We start from the raw sequence: 18,987 nt of genomic DNA, 5'->3' as shown, positions 1-18,987 counted from the left end.
GCAGATAAGGATTGGGCCCCCACCCTTGTGTACACACCGTGGGGGTTTAGTTTGGTTTCATTCTCCCTAAATTGAAGTGGTGTTTTTAAAAATCCACTGTTTCAATTTAGGGAAAACTAAACCAAATTAAACCCCCATGGCATATACAAACAGCCATAATGCAGAATTTGAAACAAAAATAAGAACCTGCCTGTCTGAGATCTTAGGTAATATAGTCAACTCAGTATCCTTTTATTTCTCTTTCAGCTTCTGAGATTCAGAGAAGGTGCTACCTATTTCACTGTAATGTGTGTGTCTGAAGTGACAAGCTTCACACGACCACAGAGGTCCTCTTTACATATGTAACCTGGGTACACCCAAGGGTGTGCCATATTCTCAATTGAATGAGATGGGTAGGCAGGAGGGGGTGCTGTGAGGGGGATGCCAAAATTTCAAGCAGATCCCTCTTTCCTCTATAGAGTTAGCCCAAGCCCAAAGTTCTTAACTGAATACAATTTATTAAGTTATAATATACATAAATATAAAACTAACTATCATATACATATACTTACACAGTGAACACTAAGCAATAACCAAGGTCAAAACCTAAATAACACTATTTACAACATCACAATACAGCATTTCAATTACAAAATATAAGGCGCAAACATGCACAATCTTAATAACATCTATTCCTTAATATAGTCGCTGACCCATGGCAAGAGATAGTCCTCCTTCCAATGGGGTCCCTTCCGGGGTGTCGAGGAAGCACCAGGGGCCCCTCCCCTTAGGGCCTTGACTAGGTTGGGGGGCTGCTCACCCAGCCCCTTCTCTGGGTCTGTCCGCCCCAAATGTCTTTCCTCTGTGGGACCCAAGGGCCCAATGACTCATGCTCTTTCAGGTGGCGGTGGTCAGGGCACAGCTTGATGGGGTCTCCTCTGCTGGAGTGCCTCTCCAGGCCTCTCCTGTGCTGCTGGGCTCCTCTCCACCCTGTGCCCCGCTCTGGGCACCGAAAGCTCAGCTCCTCTTAGCTGCTGGCTCCTGGGTGCTGGGCCTCATGCTGCAGCACTACCATTTCTCCGTGTCCTGGCTCAGCACTGAAAGCTCTCTTAGCACAGGCTGAGCCCTTCAGGCTCTGTCCATCCGTCCTCACACTGGGTGGCTAACCCAAGCAGCCTCTGCTGCTCCCTGACTCCCAAGGCTCGAGCCCATGTGGCACCTTGCGCACCATGAGACCTGGCTGCTTGCCAGGAGATAGGGCCTGAGCCACCTCACTGCGGCCCCCAAGGCCCTGCCAGGGTTGCAGGCTCAAGCCGCCGCTTGCAGCTCCCAATGCCTGGGCTCCGTGCACCATGATGGGCCCGAGCAGTCTCACACCACTCCCAGGGCAAGCACCCTGCCTCCTTCCCAGGGCAGGACAGGCCAGGCTGCTGGCAGCACCTGTTGTCATGGCTCCAGACCCCACTCCCCACTCCCCTCCTGCAGGCCAGGGTGCAGAGCAAGGTATCCTAATGCAACAGAAGAATGGGAAGTGCAACAGGAGACCAGGCTGGCTAGACAAAAACCTCTTTAATGAGTTGAAACTCAACAAGGAATCCTACAAAAGTGGAAACTTGGTCATATTACTAGGGAAGAGTATGGGAGTGTTGCATGTGCTTATAGGGAGAAAATTAGGAAGGCCAAGGCGTGATTTGAGACGCAACTAGCAAAGAGCATAAAAGGCCATAAAAAGGGATTCCACATATATTTCAAAATAAAGGAAATCCAAAAAAACCATAGGTCCCTTAAAGCAGTGGTTTTCAACCTGTTTTCATCCACAGACCCCTAAAATATTGCAAATTGAGGCATGTATCCTTTTGGAAATCTATTGTGTGTATAGCAAACATAAGTAGATAACTACTGACAAATAAAAATAATATCAACAGCAACAATAACAATAATACAATTTTGTGAACTCACCATTTTGTTGTCAGTTCTAATGAGATGGTTGAGCCTGCTTCTTGGCAGAAAGCATTTGAAAATTTGGTATGATAGAGCCAGGAAGACTCCTCAGGTGCCGGTTGCTGAGGCAACTAGAGGGAGCTAATGATCCACACCTGCCTAGCCAGCTGACAAGAAGGGGCAGGGCCTGGCTCCTATATAAAGCACAGGCAGGAGGCCAGGTGATAGTTCCCTACCAGCAGCCAAGGTAGAAGGAGCTCCCTGCCAGAAAGAAAAGAAAAACCAAGCTGGGATGCCAGAGTAGCATTAGTCACTGTAGGGGGATAGAGACCCCTGGTAGGCCTGAGCGTAGTTTGGCTGGAGACTCATGTTTGCGTTGTAGCCCAGGGGCTTGTGTTTATGTTGTTGTTTGTGTTTGCTTTTGATTACACCGGTGGTTTGGGTGAGGCTGTAAGGGGATGGAGGAGGCCTCATAGGGGACTCGCAATAGTGTGGGGACCCCAGTGCTAGTGAGGGCGCTGCATACAGGGTACATAGACCCCAGCCCCAGAGAAGGGCAGTTGAGAAGCCCAGAGAAGGGGGTGTTGTTGAGCAGCCCCAGTGCAGGCGTGGTGAGCCCCAGAAAAGGGGACAGCATTGTGCTGAGCCCGAGAGGCAGGGCGGCGTACGGAGAGGGCCCCGAGAGGCAGGGCAGCGTAGACTCAAGAGAAGGGCACGAAAAGAGAGAGATGGGACTGCAGAGAGCCCGAGTACTAAAGAGGGCGTAAAGACGGAGGGAGAGACAGAACAACGTCCATTACATCTGCGAGGCTTGGGGTGTGGTATTGAGGTGGTAGGAGCCATGCATAGCCCATAAGGCTAGGGTGCATGGGACACACGTGACAGGAGAACCGTGGCCAAGGGGACAGAAGGTAGCCTCCCTATAAAATATAGAAAATCAAAGACGTGGTGGGCGAGAATCGGAGGGTGCAAGAAGGCCGCTTGGTACGGTGAAGGACGTGGCAGGGGAGAAAAGACAACCTGACGTCCCTCGTGTTACAATAGGTAACAGTTTCAGTCTTAGATCTCCTTCAACACCCAGTTTGTTTCAGTATTTTGTTTTTATTAATACTAAGGCTAAAAATCCACTTTCAGATAAGTATGTGGTGGTGAATGGCATCAAGACTTTAATGATCTTATCTGCCCAATCAGGGTACTCCTTTTTCAATTTTTGACCAGAATTGGACGAGAGGTTCCTGTTTGAGTTCAAGTTCCAGTCCTGTGTTGCAGGATAACTCGAGTAACTGCTCTTCTTATTCAGCTGTTAGACTGGACCTAGAGTTGCAGGCTGTTACAGAGGGGTTATGTATCTATTCATTCTCATTGCCCATTTCAGGAAAGCCCTAGTGAAACTGAGATTTGTGAGCAAATGCTCCCTGATTTCTTTTTTCATATCACTGTCCAGTGTCAATTCATCAACCGAAAAAGGTTTTCTGAGCATTCATTCACATAGAAACATGGCACCAAGGGGGCCTCTGGGGCCATCAGGTAGTCCCCTGCATCCATAGGCAGGCATTCACCCAGAAATTCCCCTAGAGTGTGAGGGTTTGACACGGGTATTATATATGCTGGAAAGATTAAAAGTCAGGGCACAGACTGAGCTAGTACATATCCCTATACCCCACCAGAATTTTGCTGGTGGCCTCCCATCAGTTCTGTAGGACCTAACCTTTTACTAAAAATATGTGCAGTGCTCATTATTCCAAGCAATGCTTTCCATAAGTACCTCAAGACACTGCCAATTTTCCCAATGGAAATTCCATCCAAACTCGTGCATGCACGCTCTCTCGCTCACTCTCACTCTCTCAGACTGATATCACCAGGGGAGTGGAGGGACCACAGGGCTGTAGCAATGCCGAGTCCCACATGAAGCAGCAGGATGAGGTGGGGCTGTCCAGCTACACTCTGTCTGCTGGTGCTTGGGCAGCCTCTGGACATGGAGGGAGCTGGAGCAGCAGCAGCACTACCATCAGTGCTTCCCCTTTGGGTGGGACCATTGTCCTTACAGCCATCTTCTGTACGCTTTGCAGGGCCCCAGGGATCTGTGGACCACAAGTTGAAAACCACTGCCTTACAGAATGCAGAAAGCAACCTAGTTATAGATGATACAGAGAAGGCTGAAGTATTTAATGCCTTTTTTACTTCAGGCTTCACAAATACGGGCATCTACCAGATGATGAGTAAAGCTGACAGAAAAGTTAGGGAAGAAGTTAAACAGCATAGAGTAGTGGAGAACAGGTTGGGGATCACTTAGAGGAGCTAGATGCTTTCACGTTGGCAGTGCTTGCTGAAATGCACCCTAGGTACCGCTGAAATTGCCTGAGGTAATCTTCTTTGAGAACTTGTGGAGATTAGTTGGAAAAATCATGGAACAGGTCTTCAAGGAATCTATTTTGAAGCACCTAGAGGACAACAAGGTGATCCGGAACAGCCATCCTAGATTCACCAAATCATTCATGGCCAACCTGATTTCCTTCTATGATAAGGTGACAGACTGTATGGAATGGGGAAAGAGAGCAATGAATAGATATACCTTGACTATAGCAATGCTTTTGACACTGTCTCCCACAACATTCTCATTAACAAGCTAAGGAACTACTGTAATAGGAATACATAATTAGTTGGATCATTGTACCCAATAATATTAAATGGTTCAGTTTTTAGTTGGGAGGATGTAGCAAATGGGGTTCCCCAGGGGTCTGTCCTGTGTTGGGTATTGTAACATCTTCATTAATGATTAGGATAATGGGATTCAGTGCACAATTAGTCAAATTGTGGAGGACATCAAGTTGGGTGGATGCAAACACACTGAAGGGTAGGGCTAGAAACTAGAATGACCTAGATGGACTAGAAAAATGGTCCACAATGAATCAGATGAGCTTCAACAAGGACACATGAGAAGTCCTGCACCAGGGACAGAAAAATTGCATTCACAAATACAGACTGGGGAATGGGTGGCTAGGTTGTCGTGCTGCAGAGAAGAGCCTGGGAGTTGCAGTGTACCATCGGCTGAATAAGAGCAAACAGTATGCTCTTATTGCCAAAACAGCCAACAGCCTATTGAGCTGTATTAACAGGAGTATCACTTGCAAACCAAGGGAAGGGATTTTTCTGCTGTTTTCAGCACTGATGAGGCCTCGTTTGTAGTACTGTCCCCCACACTTCAAGAAGGATGTGGACAGGTTGGAGAGAGTCCAGTGCAAGGGGACAGAGATTATTGGGGCCTAGGAGAAGGGACTTATGAGGAATGGCTGAAATAAATAGGGGTATTTAGTCTGGAGACGACTGAGGGGGGGATTTGATAACAGTCTTCAAATACCTGAAGGGCAATTACACAGAGAATGGAGAGGGGCTTTTCTTTGTGACCATAGGAGACAGGACTAGGAGCAATGGTCTTAAGCTTCAGCAGGGAAATTTAGGTTGGGGATTAGGAGGAACTTTCTGACTATGGTCAAGTGTTGGAACAGGTTACCTAGAAAAGCTGTGGAATTTCCATCCCTGGAAATTTTTTAAAAGCAGGTTGCACAGACACTTGGCTGAGATGGCTTAGTCAAGGATGATCTTGCCTTTAGCAGGGGGCTGGACTAGATGATCTTATGAAGTCTTTTCCAGCCCTACTTCTGTATAATTCCTTTGATTCCTATTTGTCTGGGAAGAGTTAGAGGTATCAATTTAGAGACCTCTGACTTAGAAAGTACAAGCCATAAGTTTCAAACCTATTCCAGTAGAACAAAATCCACCTTATTGCAGAAGGTTATTGCAAAGCCTCCCTTCATGCTTAAACTCCAGTTACATCCTTTTCACCTCATGTTTTAATGTAGAGGAAGCCGTTGAGGATGGTCTCTGTATTGCTGTACATTTTATACTTAATGATAGTAGGTGGAATTTTTAAAAGCAGATAAGTAACTCAGGAACCCAAATCACATTGGAAGAGAATGGGTGCTATGGAAAATCTCACACTTTAGTGGGATGGTACCAGTCAGGAAGGTCTCAAACAGAAGCAGAGCCTCATGGTGCTAGGTACTATACAAACAGAGGCCCCAATCCTGTAAGCTATTCAGCGCTAGTGCATATGGAGCATCAGTTACTTCAGCGGATCTCTGTGCAGGAAAAGGAATCTGCCTGTCAAGAACAGAGCCTAAAGATATAGTCCCTGGCTGAGAATGTTTATACTTGTGATTTAACTTGTAAATGATCCATCTTTAGTACAAACAGACACTGAACAATCTAACACAAAGAAGGGAAAGAACATGAGTTCCAAGAGGAGACGGACAAAAAGCATGCCTCCTTACAAACAACCTTTCACCTTAACATGCATTTTGTATTATGGCATTTAAAATAAATTGTTGGCCAAAAATATCAGCCAAACATTTGAAATAAACTGTGTTTTCCAAGAAACAAGAGAAGATGGATACTTTTTAAACACTGTGAATATTTTCATAGCTATTTATAGCATACAGCACCTACATAAATTATCTGGTACCTTTTCCAAGTGAATACTAAGTTTTATTTTTTTTCTATACATTCAAATGCCCTTGATGTCAGTAAGATTCCTTGGCTCTTTTTGTTTGCTGTTTTTCTTTCCGGCACTACTTTAAATGCTGTTAAAGTAAACTTCATGCTTTCATTTAAAAATGGAGCCTTCAAAAAGAAATGCTTTGTGGCTCAAAACATTCTCTCCGAGTTATATCTAGATTACTGTTCAAATATTGCCAAATTTGGCAATGGCTGATTGATATCATTATCTAATGGTTATAGATGGGAAAAGAGTGATTTTAATCTACCTCACAGGAGATAATCAACCCATAATCAAATCCAGCACCCTCTCTGCATGCTGGCTTTATCTTTTATGGTTTCTGACTAACTTTTTCAATTTGGCACCCCAGGGAAATAAGAGCAGCAGCGCACATCCTCTGAAAAATGAATTATGAGACAAGGGATAAGGGATGGGTCTAAGTCCAAATTGTTTCTGCTAATTCTTCAAATGCTGAATCCAAATGTAAAAGTAGGATTTATATATCTCTATTGCTGAGCCAGCATGCTCTTTTCTTTCTTAGAACTTGGGAAAATTCAGGTACGACCTGAACTTTACAGCTTTATCTCAAGCAGAAGGCAGGGGATATTTGCACCTTATAGACCAACTAAATCAGAGATGCATCATTTGCATATGGCAAGGAATTTGTGGGTGATATCTTTTGTCAGCGATATTCCAATCAGTTGAGTCTTTCAAATGCAAGACATAATTTTTCATGTCTGAGAAAGAGAAGTAGGCACAGCTAGCGTTAAAAACAGTCTGTGGGGCTGTGAAATTGGAGAAAGGTGACATTACCAGGAGTAGCTAACAGACAAAAAAATGACAGAAGAAAGGATAGCTTGATTAGTGGTGGATCAAGTCCATTAAAAAGTGGGGAGGGTTGTTAACACCTGTGGAGTAAAGAGAGATTGCCGGGAGTCTAATTATAATTAGCCAGGAAGACAACGTCTCTGTTAAGTCCTTGGTTCTTTGTGTCCAACCAGCTTATGCATTCAAAAGCTTGTCTAAAGCGATGTAGTTGGCCCAATAAAAGATATCACCCACAAAAATCCTTCCCTCTTGCACATTTGCTAGACCGTCATGGCTGCAACATCACTCCAACACTACCACTTCATTTGCCTACATAAACTCCATGCAGTGAAAAACAAAGTGCCCATTACCACATTATTTGCCTGAACAGTATCTTTCCTTGACTTGCGAAAATAACTGAGAAAGAGCTGGACCGTTGAATTCCTGGTGCAAATCTGCACTTCTCTGCTCTCAGCCTGGTTGATGGTATGTCACATTGGGCAATGAATAAACAATGAAAGCAGAGACAGGAGCTGAGAACTGAAGAAGCCACTTGCCACAAGATAGGGCCATAAAACTCCCTTTCCTTGGTGCTAGCACTGATTCCCCGCCCCCCTCAATTTCCCTTGCAGAAACCAGGGTAAAGAGAAGTTGGGTTTGGGTTCCCCAGCTGCCTGATTGTAAGGCATGAAAGCCAGGATTCCAGATGCTGCATGAAAAAGGACCTTTGTGTGAGGTTCTGGATTTCCTCACCTTGCACTGAAAGCTTAATAATGACGATGAAACTCCACTGAATGACTGGTGGGGTATAAATTATTTGGAATTATTTTTGTTTCGCTTTGTCCAAAGGAGGAACAGGATACTAACATGCTCCAGTTGCTTCAAGACAGAGGAAAGAGAATTCCCTGTATGCCTGTGGATTTCATTGCTGGGATAACTTCTAAACAAAGAAAACAGGCAAGGCATGATATGAGCACAGAGGTCAAATTGATGACTAACAACTGTAAACCAAGTGGTTATTGCAATGTTTCATCTCTGAGTGAGTCTAGCAAATATTTCACATTTTGGCTTAACACTCAGATGCACGATACTCTTTTTATTTTGGGTACTAACTGTCATATGTTTTCCAGCACCCCACAGACCTTCTGCACAATGTTGGCAACCCTGCACGTCTTAATAGATTCAGCTCTGCAAAAATGTATTACTTTATATGGTATCACTTCATAAAAGTCTTTGGAAGCATCCAGGCATGCAATACCCTGGAGTTAGTCACACCTAGGCTTCACAAATGACTTGTGAGATCAGCAAATATTTAATTTGTGGTTATTGTCTTGTTCAATAACATCCCCTGGGTGGATTTGTATGCATAACTCATCATACTTGGGTTTGCCCATTTGGCTGAACAAATGTCTACGTTAAAAACAAACAAAATAAAAACCACTGCCCCACACGGCAGGATCAATAGAGATGCTGAAAACTGAGGTGAGTTCATTATCCCACTCTTAGAGGCAATCCCTCTAGAGCACACTGCCCATGTCTAGGGTAGTGGGGAGAAGCTCATACCACTGCTACACATCCCACACTTCTTTTGTGGGTAAACAGTCTCTTTGGCTTTGAGTCTCAACTGAAAAAAAAAAAATCAACATATCAAAACACAATGTACTAACGACAGTCCTCAGGGCAGAGCAGGTTCTTGGAGCTAGCCATGCCCTTAGCACTTGTTAAGAAAAATGACATGCCAATCTTCATTTTGTGCCTGTAGTCCAATGTCACAAAACCCAGGCTAAATGCAGACATTTAGGGTGGGGGGGGGGGTTAGAGAGAGGTTAGATTAGGCTCAAAATAGTCACCTGATCTAAGGTACGTTGGGATGAAGGAGCTAGTGGGAAGGGGTTTGGAGAGGAAGGGTAGTTAAGCAGACTGGGTGGGAGGATTGGGGGTCTGTGGGAGGTCGGGGACAGCCAGGGTATATGGGAGTGATCAGGGAGGTGTGAGAGTGGGCAGGCAGCATTTGTAGGAGCAATCGGTGGGATCGGGGATGCAGGTGGCATCCATGGGGTAATGGGGAGGCAGATGGGATCTGCAGGAGGGATCCGGGGGTTGCAGTTGCAGGCAGAGTCTATGGGAGAGATGACAGGGGTAGGAAGCATCCACAGGTGGGATGGGGGGGCAGACAGTGTTTGTGGGGTGTTGTTGAGGTCCAGGAGGATCTGGAAGGATCAGGGAAACTCGTGGAGTCTGCATGGGAGCTTGGGGGGCGAGGGGCTATTTTTAGCCCCCCATCCATCCTTGTCTGTCCCCCCAACCTGGCAAACCTACACCTCCATCTCTCCCCCCACCACTATGTACTTGCTCAGCTCCTTACAGTGGTGAACCCTAGTAAAACCAGCAGCACTCAAAGCAGTGCGAGGGATGGTGGGTTAAGGGGCTGGCTGGTCCGCGGTGCAGAAGGGGGGAAGCTGGGGGCCTGGCAAGGGGCTGGGGGCTAAAAATAGCCCAGTGCTGGACAGGAAGATGTAGAAAACAAAGCCCCAGGGCTGGGGCCGGCAGCTGGGCTTTTCCAGGCCTAGGGCTGCACAGGTTGCTGTACAGAAGTTCCATGCCCTGGTCTAACCTAGATCGAGTAAGTCTGATACTACATCTGTCCGGGTCTGTGCATGCAGAATTTCTGTATTGTTACGGGTTTAGACTGATTTCCGATCACTGAGACCAGGTCTGAGTGTAAGGTCTGCACTTGGGGAGAACTAGGTTAGATCAGGTGGCCATTCTGAACCCCATCTAACCCCCTGCTAACTCTTAACCAAATGTCTGCACTTAGCCCCAGAGTAATGGTTTTGGTTAGTTGTTGCTCACGGTGTTGGCCCTGTGGGCCAGATGAATACATGGGGCTCATTTGCAGGCTGGATCGGGCACTGCAATGCCCCTGTATGCTGCTTCTGCCTGGCCCTGTGGGCTGTGATTCAGCCCCAGGGCTCTACACTGCCTCTACCTTGCACCACATGCCAGGATCAATCTAGTGAGCAGGGTCACTGCCTTCGGGGTTCCCCATGGACCCATGGGGGTCAGTTCATTTTTCTACATCCCCTTATGACCTGCTTGCATAACTTGCTGATTTGCCAGCTGGACCAAAAATAACAGCCCCAGACTTCCTACGTGAAATTATTTACTTTTCTATTATTTTACCCATATTTCCACTGCTACTTCCAGTTCCAAATAAATAAAGTAGAGTTCCAGGAACTCCTTCCAGCCATGTGCAAAAGGAGAGGAAAAGAGCAATTATAAAAAATTAAACACAGTTGCCCAGATCCTCAACTGCTGTAAATTGCCCTTGTTCCTTTGAAATAAATGGATGTTGATTTCCCCCAAAGACCTAAAATAATCAGCCTGAGAACTTAGTGTGGAGCTTGTCTCTTAGCACTCCATCAGGTCCCCAGTCTGTTCTCATCAGTCTTCTACTACCGTAAAAAATCTTACCAGCCTACAGGAAATAAGAAAAAATATCACTGTTTTAATCATATGAGCAGAGACACGTAGGTAGCCATGTTAGTCTGAAGTCAAGCAGAAGGCAGGGTAGCTTTATACTTCATGGACTGACTAAATTATACGTGTGTGTGTGTGTGTGTGTAAAATATACATGCACAACACACACATACGCACACGTATAATTTAGTCTATGAATTGCAAAGCTACCCTGCCTTCCACTTGACTTCAGGCTACCTACGTGTCTCTGCTCATCTGATTAAATCAGTGGTATCTTTCATTTCCTGTAGGCTGGTAAGAATTTTTAGGGTAGTAAAAGATTGATGAGAACAGAAAGGGAAACTGATTGAGTGCTGAGAGACAAGCTCCACACTAGGTTGTCAGGACAGTTTCTTCTAGGTCTTTGAGGCAAATCAACATAGCTCCATTTATTTCAAAGGAACAAGGGCAATTTACAGCAGCTGGGGATATATATAATGTGTGGGTGGGTGTGTGCGTGTGTAAGGTTTTGTGAGCTGGGCCTCACTTTATCACAAAGTAAGCTGCAGCTCATGAAAGCTTATATTGTATACATCTCCAGTTTAGTTAGTCTGTAAGGTGCAAATCTCCCCTGCCTTCTGCTTAATCATATGAGCCAAGCAGTACTATGCTAAGGACAGGCTTTGTGGGTTTTTTTCCACACTGTAGAACAAGCCCTTCTCTAATAGTACAATAAACAGAATGGCCATTCTCTTTCCGTCTCAGCTCAGCTTTGACAGTCATGTTATTGGCAGCTGTAAGATGCTGTAAAAGTTGTAGGGTAAACATAACTGAATTGGCTGCAAATCTCTTTGAGAAAGCTGTTTGGGTTTTCTGAGACAACTGACATGTAAAAGACTGCAAGGATTATTTAGAACAGGTGCAGGAAGAAAATGTTGCTGTTGATTTGTCCATCTTAAGACCTCACATGTGTGTAAAGAACAGTTTCCAAGCCTTTAGATTGCATCACCTTGCCATAAGGAAGTGCTGCTGATAGGACACGTTGGGATTGCGTCCATGTGCTAAACTTCTGCCAAAAAAGGCTATTATTAAAGCCAGAGCATTGCAGCTCTGCTCTTAGCAGCAGGCAAGCCCGTGGATTCCTCGCTCTCATCTACCATTAGGGGTAAGCGATCTGCAATGTTGGTTGCAGTCCACTAGTGCACCACTAGGAGACACCGTTGCCAACAACCTGAGAGTAACATTACCCGCACTTCAGAAAAATCTTAGCAGCGGTTAGCTTGCGTAGGGGGCTACATTTTCCACAGGGGGGATTCAAGTGCACAATGCCTATTAATACCAGTAGAAATATCAGTGGCGTTTCTTTCTGACTGCACCATTGTAATGAGCTGCTGAATCAGGGCAGGCTTCTGCAGCCTGACCTGCCCTGTTCATTGGCCTCTTCCTTACATTTTGCAGAACTGGTATCCCCTATTGTGCTTCCCTTCCCAAACGAGATGCTGCCGCACTCCAGGCATTGCTGTAATGGAACTTCTGCCACCAGCACTGTCCTTCATCATTTATGATGCCAGCATATGGCACAAATTGACTTTAGCTAAGTACTTAGATTTCCCCTACTTCCCTTTCCAAGATAAGCCCTTTCATTCTGGTCACATTACTTATCCAAGCTGCTTCTGTTTCTAGGTTCGTAAGAAGCTGGAAGAATTCACTGAAATTAAGTAGCAGGCTATTTGGCTTTCTTGTTCTGGTACTTCTCTTTGATTTCACTGAGAAGTCATACATTAGCTTAAACATGGAATCATATTTACCTTGCTGGAATCAGGGTGGGGTTTTAAACATAATGGCAAATTGATTTCAGTGCCTTTGCGGATACCTGCACCTGTAAATCATCGAGTCATCCTGATCCTTACTGTGTTTTGTTTTATTGTAAATTCAGGATCAGGAAGTGGAACTATATTGAGAGCGAACAGAGTTTATAAGGTAATTGCCTGACTTGAAGTATCCACGGGGAAAAAACACGGCCAAAAGTTGTATTGCTTATCACTAAACCCTTATCTCTGAAGTAGGTAATCACATATATAAAGTGTTGATCATACAATGGATTCCACCCTTCTCCTTCCCCAGATACTGAGCCATGAGAAAACTGGTAGACTGGCCCAATTCCAGGCACCTACCATTGGAATCCCATAACAACTCCAGTAATAATAGCATGGACAGCAGGCACTTCCACTGCTACTCTTGCACCAGTTGTGGAAGGAGGAGGAAGAGGGTAGCTCATCAAATCCAACATTTACTTTTACCCAACAGCTACCACAGCTAATGCCACCTATGAAACTATTTCAACCCATATTGAAAACTTACATAGATGTAAGAGTAATGGGCACAGCATTAAAAAAAAACAAAAACAAAAAACACGCCCCCACCTCAAAAATAGCCAAACCCAGGAGCTTCCCAGGTCCTTTTATATTGCTGCAACAATTCTAAGGAACCAGAGCAATATTTAGACTCCAGCCTCATGTATTTCCTTCCTTCATTCACTACAGTATCCTACAAGACAAGAATCTCCAGCTCACATCTTATTTTCATCTGTCTGGTAATCAGGTGCCGGACAACATCTACTGAGACTGGTTCCTCACCATGAGAAGCTGGTTATGGACGTCTACAAGCTGATAAACTATGCTGGAAGGAATGCTAATTCTAGCAGGAACACCCATACTGGTTCAGTTAATGCTTGGACATCAGACAAAAACAGCCCAAAGTTGAATGCAACATTTCAGGTGTGATTGCACCAGTGCTTGAGAGAGAGGGAACACTGCAGCCCTGCTCTGCAAATTTACCCCTTTGCAAAGTAGCTGAAGTCTTTGGTGTTTCTTCTCCTCCGATGCATTGCCTAATTCACTAATATAAGCCCTGGATGTCTCTTCAGCTGCACTGCTTTCCAGTTTCTCTCTCCCACTGAACATCTGTTCTTCAGATTACTATGTAAATCATCCTTTTGATTTAGTCTCCCTAGTCATTTTGTCTGCTAATTCAATCAGATACAAAGTACTGGGTGTCTTAAAGTAAAAGAATAGTTCATCCATATGAAATTAAGCATCTATAAATAGGCACACTAGAAAAGGGGTAGCTGTTTCAGTGATCGCATTAAATGGGATGCTGTTATACCTGACCTAGTTTCTCACCTAAATTTTATGGAAGCCCTGACTTAATGAGGGAACACTGCACAGATTGTATTTCACTTGTTCATGCTGGGGATAATAACATATTAGCAATACCCAGCTCTTATCCAGCTCCTTTCATTAGTGGACCTCAAAGCACTTTGCAAAGGGGGTCAGTATTGTTACCCCCATCTTAAGGAGAAAATGAGACAGACAGAGGGAAAGTGACTCACTAACAGGCCAGTTGCAGAACCAAGAAGAGGAGCTGGTTCTCCTGAGCCCCTGCCCTGTGATTTATCCATCTGTTTGGTGATTCAGTCTGATAAGGAGTCACATTAGATCCAGGTCAAAGTACAGGGATTGTACTCTTGACTTGATCCCAGGTAGGAGGCTTGCTTTCCATGTTGATGCTGACATATAGCCAGCAGGGAAAGGAGAGGGGGACACTTTTAAATCTCTCATGATTTTATGTCACTCTTTGGGCTGATTCAGTGGCCTTTTTCTTTTATAGCAGAATATATTCAGAAGCCTAGCAAGTCATTGGCAGCAAAGAGGGCAGTCGGGTGCTCAACTCCTGTTTGCTTAGAACAGGATTTGGAACATGGTATTAGGTCAGGGGTGGGCAATTATTTTGGGCAGAGGGCTGTTTACTGAATTTCGGCAAGCCATCGAGGGCCTCATGACAGGCAGCTCATGGCAGATTAATATTAATTTTCTAAATTTTTTAGGGGCCTCGCGGGCCGGATAGAATGGCCTGGTGGGCCGCATCCGACCCCTGAGCCACATTTTGCCCACCCCTGCGTTAGGTGAACAGGGCTCTTGTGGCCACTGCCCTTTCTCCTCTGCATCTAATCTGAGTGTCTCCAGTTTATTTCATCCTCTCTTCTGACTTCAGGTAAGGGAATGGGAGGGCTACAGTGGCCAAAATCAAAGCCCAGTTTTGATTTAGCTGGTTTCAGCGCTCGATCATAGGTATAAGGAGCATCTCCCTTCCAAGCACGCTGGCTCCTCATGAACTCAAGAGAAACTGAACATGCAGCTGAACGTGTTGCTGCCTGAAGATGTTTGCCAAAGACCTCCTACATCTTGCTCTGAATTACAAGTTTCATGTTCTCTAAGCAGTAGGCAGGAAGCAGCTCTTTTTTTCCCATTGGCTGGTGGAAAATGATAATGGCTCCAATTGATACAATTTGATCTTTCACCGGCTGCAATAAATGGACTCTGAGCAGCGCTCTGCCTTGCCAGTTTGCTTACTCACTATGAGCAGTCATCAATTTGAATGGCTGACTAAAGACTGGACAAAGGAAAAAAAATCTTTCCCAACTACTAATGTTAATTTTTTAAAAATAATGTTAGGGGAACACTAGTGCTCTTGACAGATTTGGAATCAAAAGCTCTGGGATCTCAATGATGCCTTTAGGAGAAGTACAATACCTGCCACAGTACAAGCTTCCTACACTGAGCTGGGCTGCTGTCTACTGGCAGATAAATACAGTTCATTTTCCCTGACCATTGTGTCCATTGCCAAGGTTGCAAATACATCTACTCAGTGCAAACTGTGCTCACTGCTTTCCAACTCATTTAATCATGCCTCCAGCCACCAGGTTATGCTGCTTTTCCATCACTTCTAACCTGAACAAGCTGTCAGTTATAACCTCAAGGTAAATTCTTCATATCCCACTACAAATCCCAAGGCAGTCCCATTGCTTTTACCTTTCCATGAACATAAACAGTCTGGAGCACTGACATTTCATGAGGACATCTGTGATAAATTGGGTTGCAGCTGCATACTCTTTGGGCCACTGCCTTTTGCCTATGTTTGTATAGCGCCTAGCACAACATGCCCCAGTTGATGGCTGGGGCTGGCAGGTTAATAGGCACATGGATCGCTTGGTTGCTTTTATCCTTTATGCAGTACCTCATGACTATTGCATGCCTTTAAAGGTACTTTTTTTAGGCACCACAGCTATGACTTTCATTTCCCTGCAAAACTTTACATGCTTCTTTGCTGCTAGGTCTACAAATCAGAGCCAGACTGTGGCACACCAATTATATGATTAAAGATTATAGCTGAGGTCTAACAAAGCTTCTTGATTGACCATTTTCAGCCGAGTACAGCAGTGATTCTCAACCAGGGTATTGTGGCACACTAGAGTGATGCAAGATACTTCGAATGGTGTCATGAGGTGTGAGGAGATAAGCAGATAATCTCAGGTTCATGCTCATCCCTGCCTGGCCATTCCTCCACCCCCACTGCCTGACCCCTCTGCAAGGAGGTAAGCACTGTAATAAATACTTTCATTTTTTAAATGGAGTGCTGTTCAATTCACAAAAGTTATAGAGCAGTGTCTCAAATCTAATGAGGGGTGCAATGAGTCTAAAAAGTTGCAAACCACTGCAATAGAGAATCCCTGTATTTGGCAATGTTTACCACGAATGCTAGGTACAGATATTCAAAAAGCCTGAGGAAAATCAATCTAAGTTACATGGTTTTCTGTAAGCAGCATAGTTTAAATTGGTAGTGAACAGCACACACATTCACCCTTTGGTGGGGGAGGGGTGGTAAATCTTAGACTGGGTTCTGCCAGCCTATGTGTGCCAAACTTCTTTTCTGTTATGGATATAGACCAGTTTCCAATCGCTTATACTGGTAAAAGGGTAATGGCTGTTCCGGATCAAAGGGTGCAACAGGCAGGTTGCAGGAAATAATTGGCATCTCTGATATCACTGATAAGCAACTGCTGGCAAAAGCTGACTTTTTAATTGCTAACCACTGTAATTCAAATCTTCAGTCAGGGACGGGAACCCACGAAGGTGGTTAGCAACTAACTCATCGCTAGCCAGTTTAAGTGCTTTGCTGTATTAAACAGTATGTACTGTATGGATGAATGCTGAGATCTACAGCTGGGGTGGGTCAACCTAGCTCCACAGTAGTCTATTGAGCTAAACTGATGTGTACCAGCTGCACATCTGGCCCTATGTGACCACTATCAATACTTAGCTGGGGTGGCATTACTCTTCATTTAGGTTAGTCCAGCACTACAACAGCCACCATACAGCATCCCCCAGCAGTTCATCTGCTTCAGGAACCCAGTGCAAATGACCAATAAACTCCTTTTCAGATTAGGTCCCCTCTTCCTAAAAGTCTGGCTCGATAACATTCAATACCCTGCATCATTTGTAACTTGGAGAGAAGCAGTGTGGGGGGAGAGTGCTCAAATAATTCTAAAATGTATTTCTATCATAACAGCCATTGCTTTCTATTTAATAGTCCTGCACCCACTCTGAAAATACAGATCAGAAAATTTTGATTGTCCTTACCTCGCTTACGACGGATGAATGGGGATGCCTATACACCCAGCCATTCTGGCATGTGGTAAGTGGCACACTGCCCAAGCTGCTATTGGTAAAGTGGGCCAGTGGGTTGGCACAGCTCACGGAGATGTTGTTCCAGTCAATGTCAAATCTCTCACATTGCCCATTGGAAGACCTGTTCACCAGATTCAGAGATGGAACAGTTAAGTTCTTTTCCTCTTCAAGGGTCCATCCACATTTCTTGCTTACGTCTGCTGCACCGGGGATCCTGCACCAATACGGCTCTGGAGTGTGCCCAAGAAATACCACTCCAACAAATAGAAAAGAAAAAGTTATGCCTGTCTGGCAAAGGAGGAAAAAGACCCTCTTTTGGAACCTTCCAAATTCCCCAGCTTCTTTTAACACCTCATCAAAAGACGGCATTGTGTGCAGTAGTTTTTTAACCCAGAGAGATCCAAGAGATGTCAAAGCTAGCTTTCAAACTTTGCAACTGCTGCCAGTACTTCCTATAAACGTAGCTGCGTGGAGTCTCTCACTCACTCGCTCTCTCACTCTCTCTCCCCTCACACACAGAGGAAATCAGAGTAGCATAAGCCACTCTGAAACAGAGCAAAGTTACACACACACACACACACACCCACCCACACACACAGTTACACTATGTCAAGTGGCGTGAGACTTACACACAGCAGTTACAAGTGCAATTTGAAGTGATCAAACACACTGTAAGAAAGAGGGGGTGTGCGTTTGCTATCTATCCAGAATGTTAAACAGATTATGTAATAAAAACAGTTAACCCTCTATGGACAGACAAGTGAGAAATGTCAGGTCAGCAGGCAGGGGAATGCTGTTGCTGCCCGTATCACTGGAGCCCATTCTATAGTGTATTAAAAAAAAAAAACAACAGAGAAGAAATTGCTGCAAAAGTAGAAGTGAATGTTTCTGTTGGCATTCTGTATGGCAGGGACAGAACAGCTTCCATAGACAGCTAAAAAGTTGCTTCTTCAGCAAACAGAAGTTACAGCTGCAGTAATTAGTAATCCAAAGTACTGTGTCACCATCTCTGCAGCTGGAACTAGAACTGACCTTCCTTTCTAGAGGAAAATTGAAGGGAGTTGCTCATATACTGTATTCTCTAAATGCAGAGTTTTTAAAAAATAAATGTCTAGCTGTGGATCTGTCTTCGAAGGTTGCTAAAGAACCTTGCTCATCTAAGCATCAGAGCTGCTTCCCAAAGATTTAAACAACAATCCCTCCTCTCTTCATCTTATCTAAAGGAAATGTAATTATTTTTATGAATAACTTGAGTGGGGGGTTTCAAGGTGGAAGAGTGCAGGAAACAAGGGATCGTGAGGGGGACGGGTTGTGATTTTGTGTGCACATGTACAGCACTTCTTGAGGGAAAGTCTAAGCCAGTGAAACATGGTCTGCATTTAATTTTGCAAGCGGTGAGCTTTGGGTTAAAGAGTGCGTTTTCAAGTCAAGCTTCTGTGAAAGTTATTCTTCTGGCAATTACCCAATTCTTCTTAGTCACGGTTTTCAATCCTGAAAGATTAAAATGGTAGAGGTAGGAGCAGTCTCTCAATAAGATAGATCCAATCCCATGAAGGGCACTGTCAGGGAGACTCCATACTATATGGGAGCCCACAGCAAACAGTATGAAGTGTTCACGGTGACTTGGGTTGCCATGCAGATAAACTGTATTTGGTCTCAGATTAAGCCTCTTTTTCAGGGGCTGAGGGGGCTAGATTTCATTCCTGTTTTTGAGTTGCA

General features: G+C 44.7%; 1 protein-coding gene across 1 annotated transcript in view; it reads right to left on the bottom strand.

The window, feature by feature from the left end:
• LOC102573065 (solute carrier family 22 member 3) overlaps positions 1 to 17,945 on the bottom strand; it is a 66,940-nt gene extending 48,995 nt beyond the window's left edge. Inside the window, exon 1 of the mRNA XM_006275804.4 lies at positions 17,221 to 17,945. Coding sequence (XP_006275866.1) covers positions 17,221 to 17,637 — 417 coding nt within the window. The 5' untranslated portion in view covers positions 17,638 to 17,945. The remainder of the gene's footprint in view (positions 1 to 17,220) is intronic.
• Positions 17,946 to 18,987: the final 1,042 nt, after the last annotated feature.

The sequence above is a fragment of the Alligator mississippiensis genome, chromosome 1 (assembly GCF_030867095.1).
Source record: "Alligator mississippiensis isolate rAllMis1 chromosome 1, rAllMis1, whole genome shotgun sequence".
In the NCBI taxonomy this organism is placed as follows: Eukaryota; Metazoa; Chordata; order Crocodylia; family Alligatoridae; genus Alligator; species Alligator mississippiensis.
This window is presented reverse-complemented; position numbering and strand designations above follow the sequence as displayed.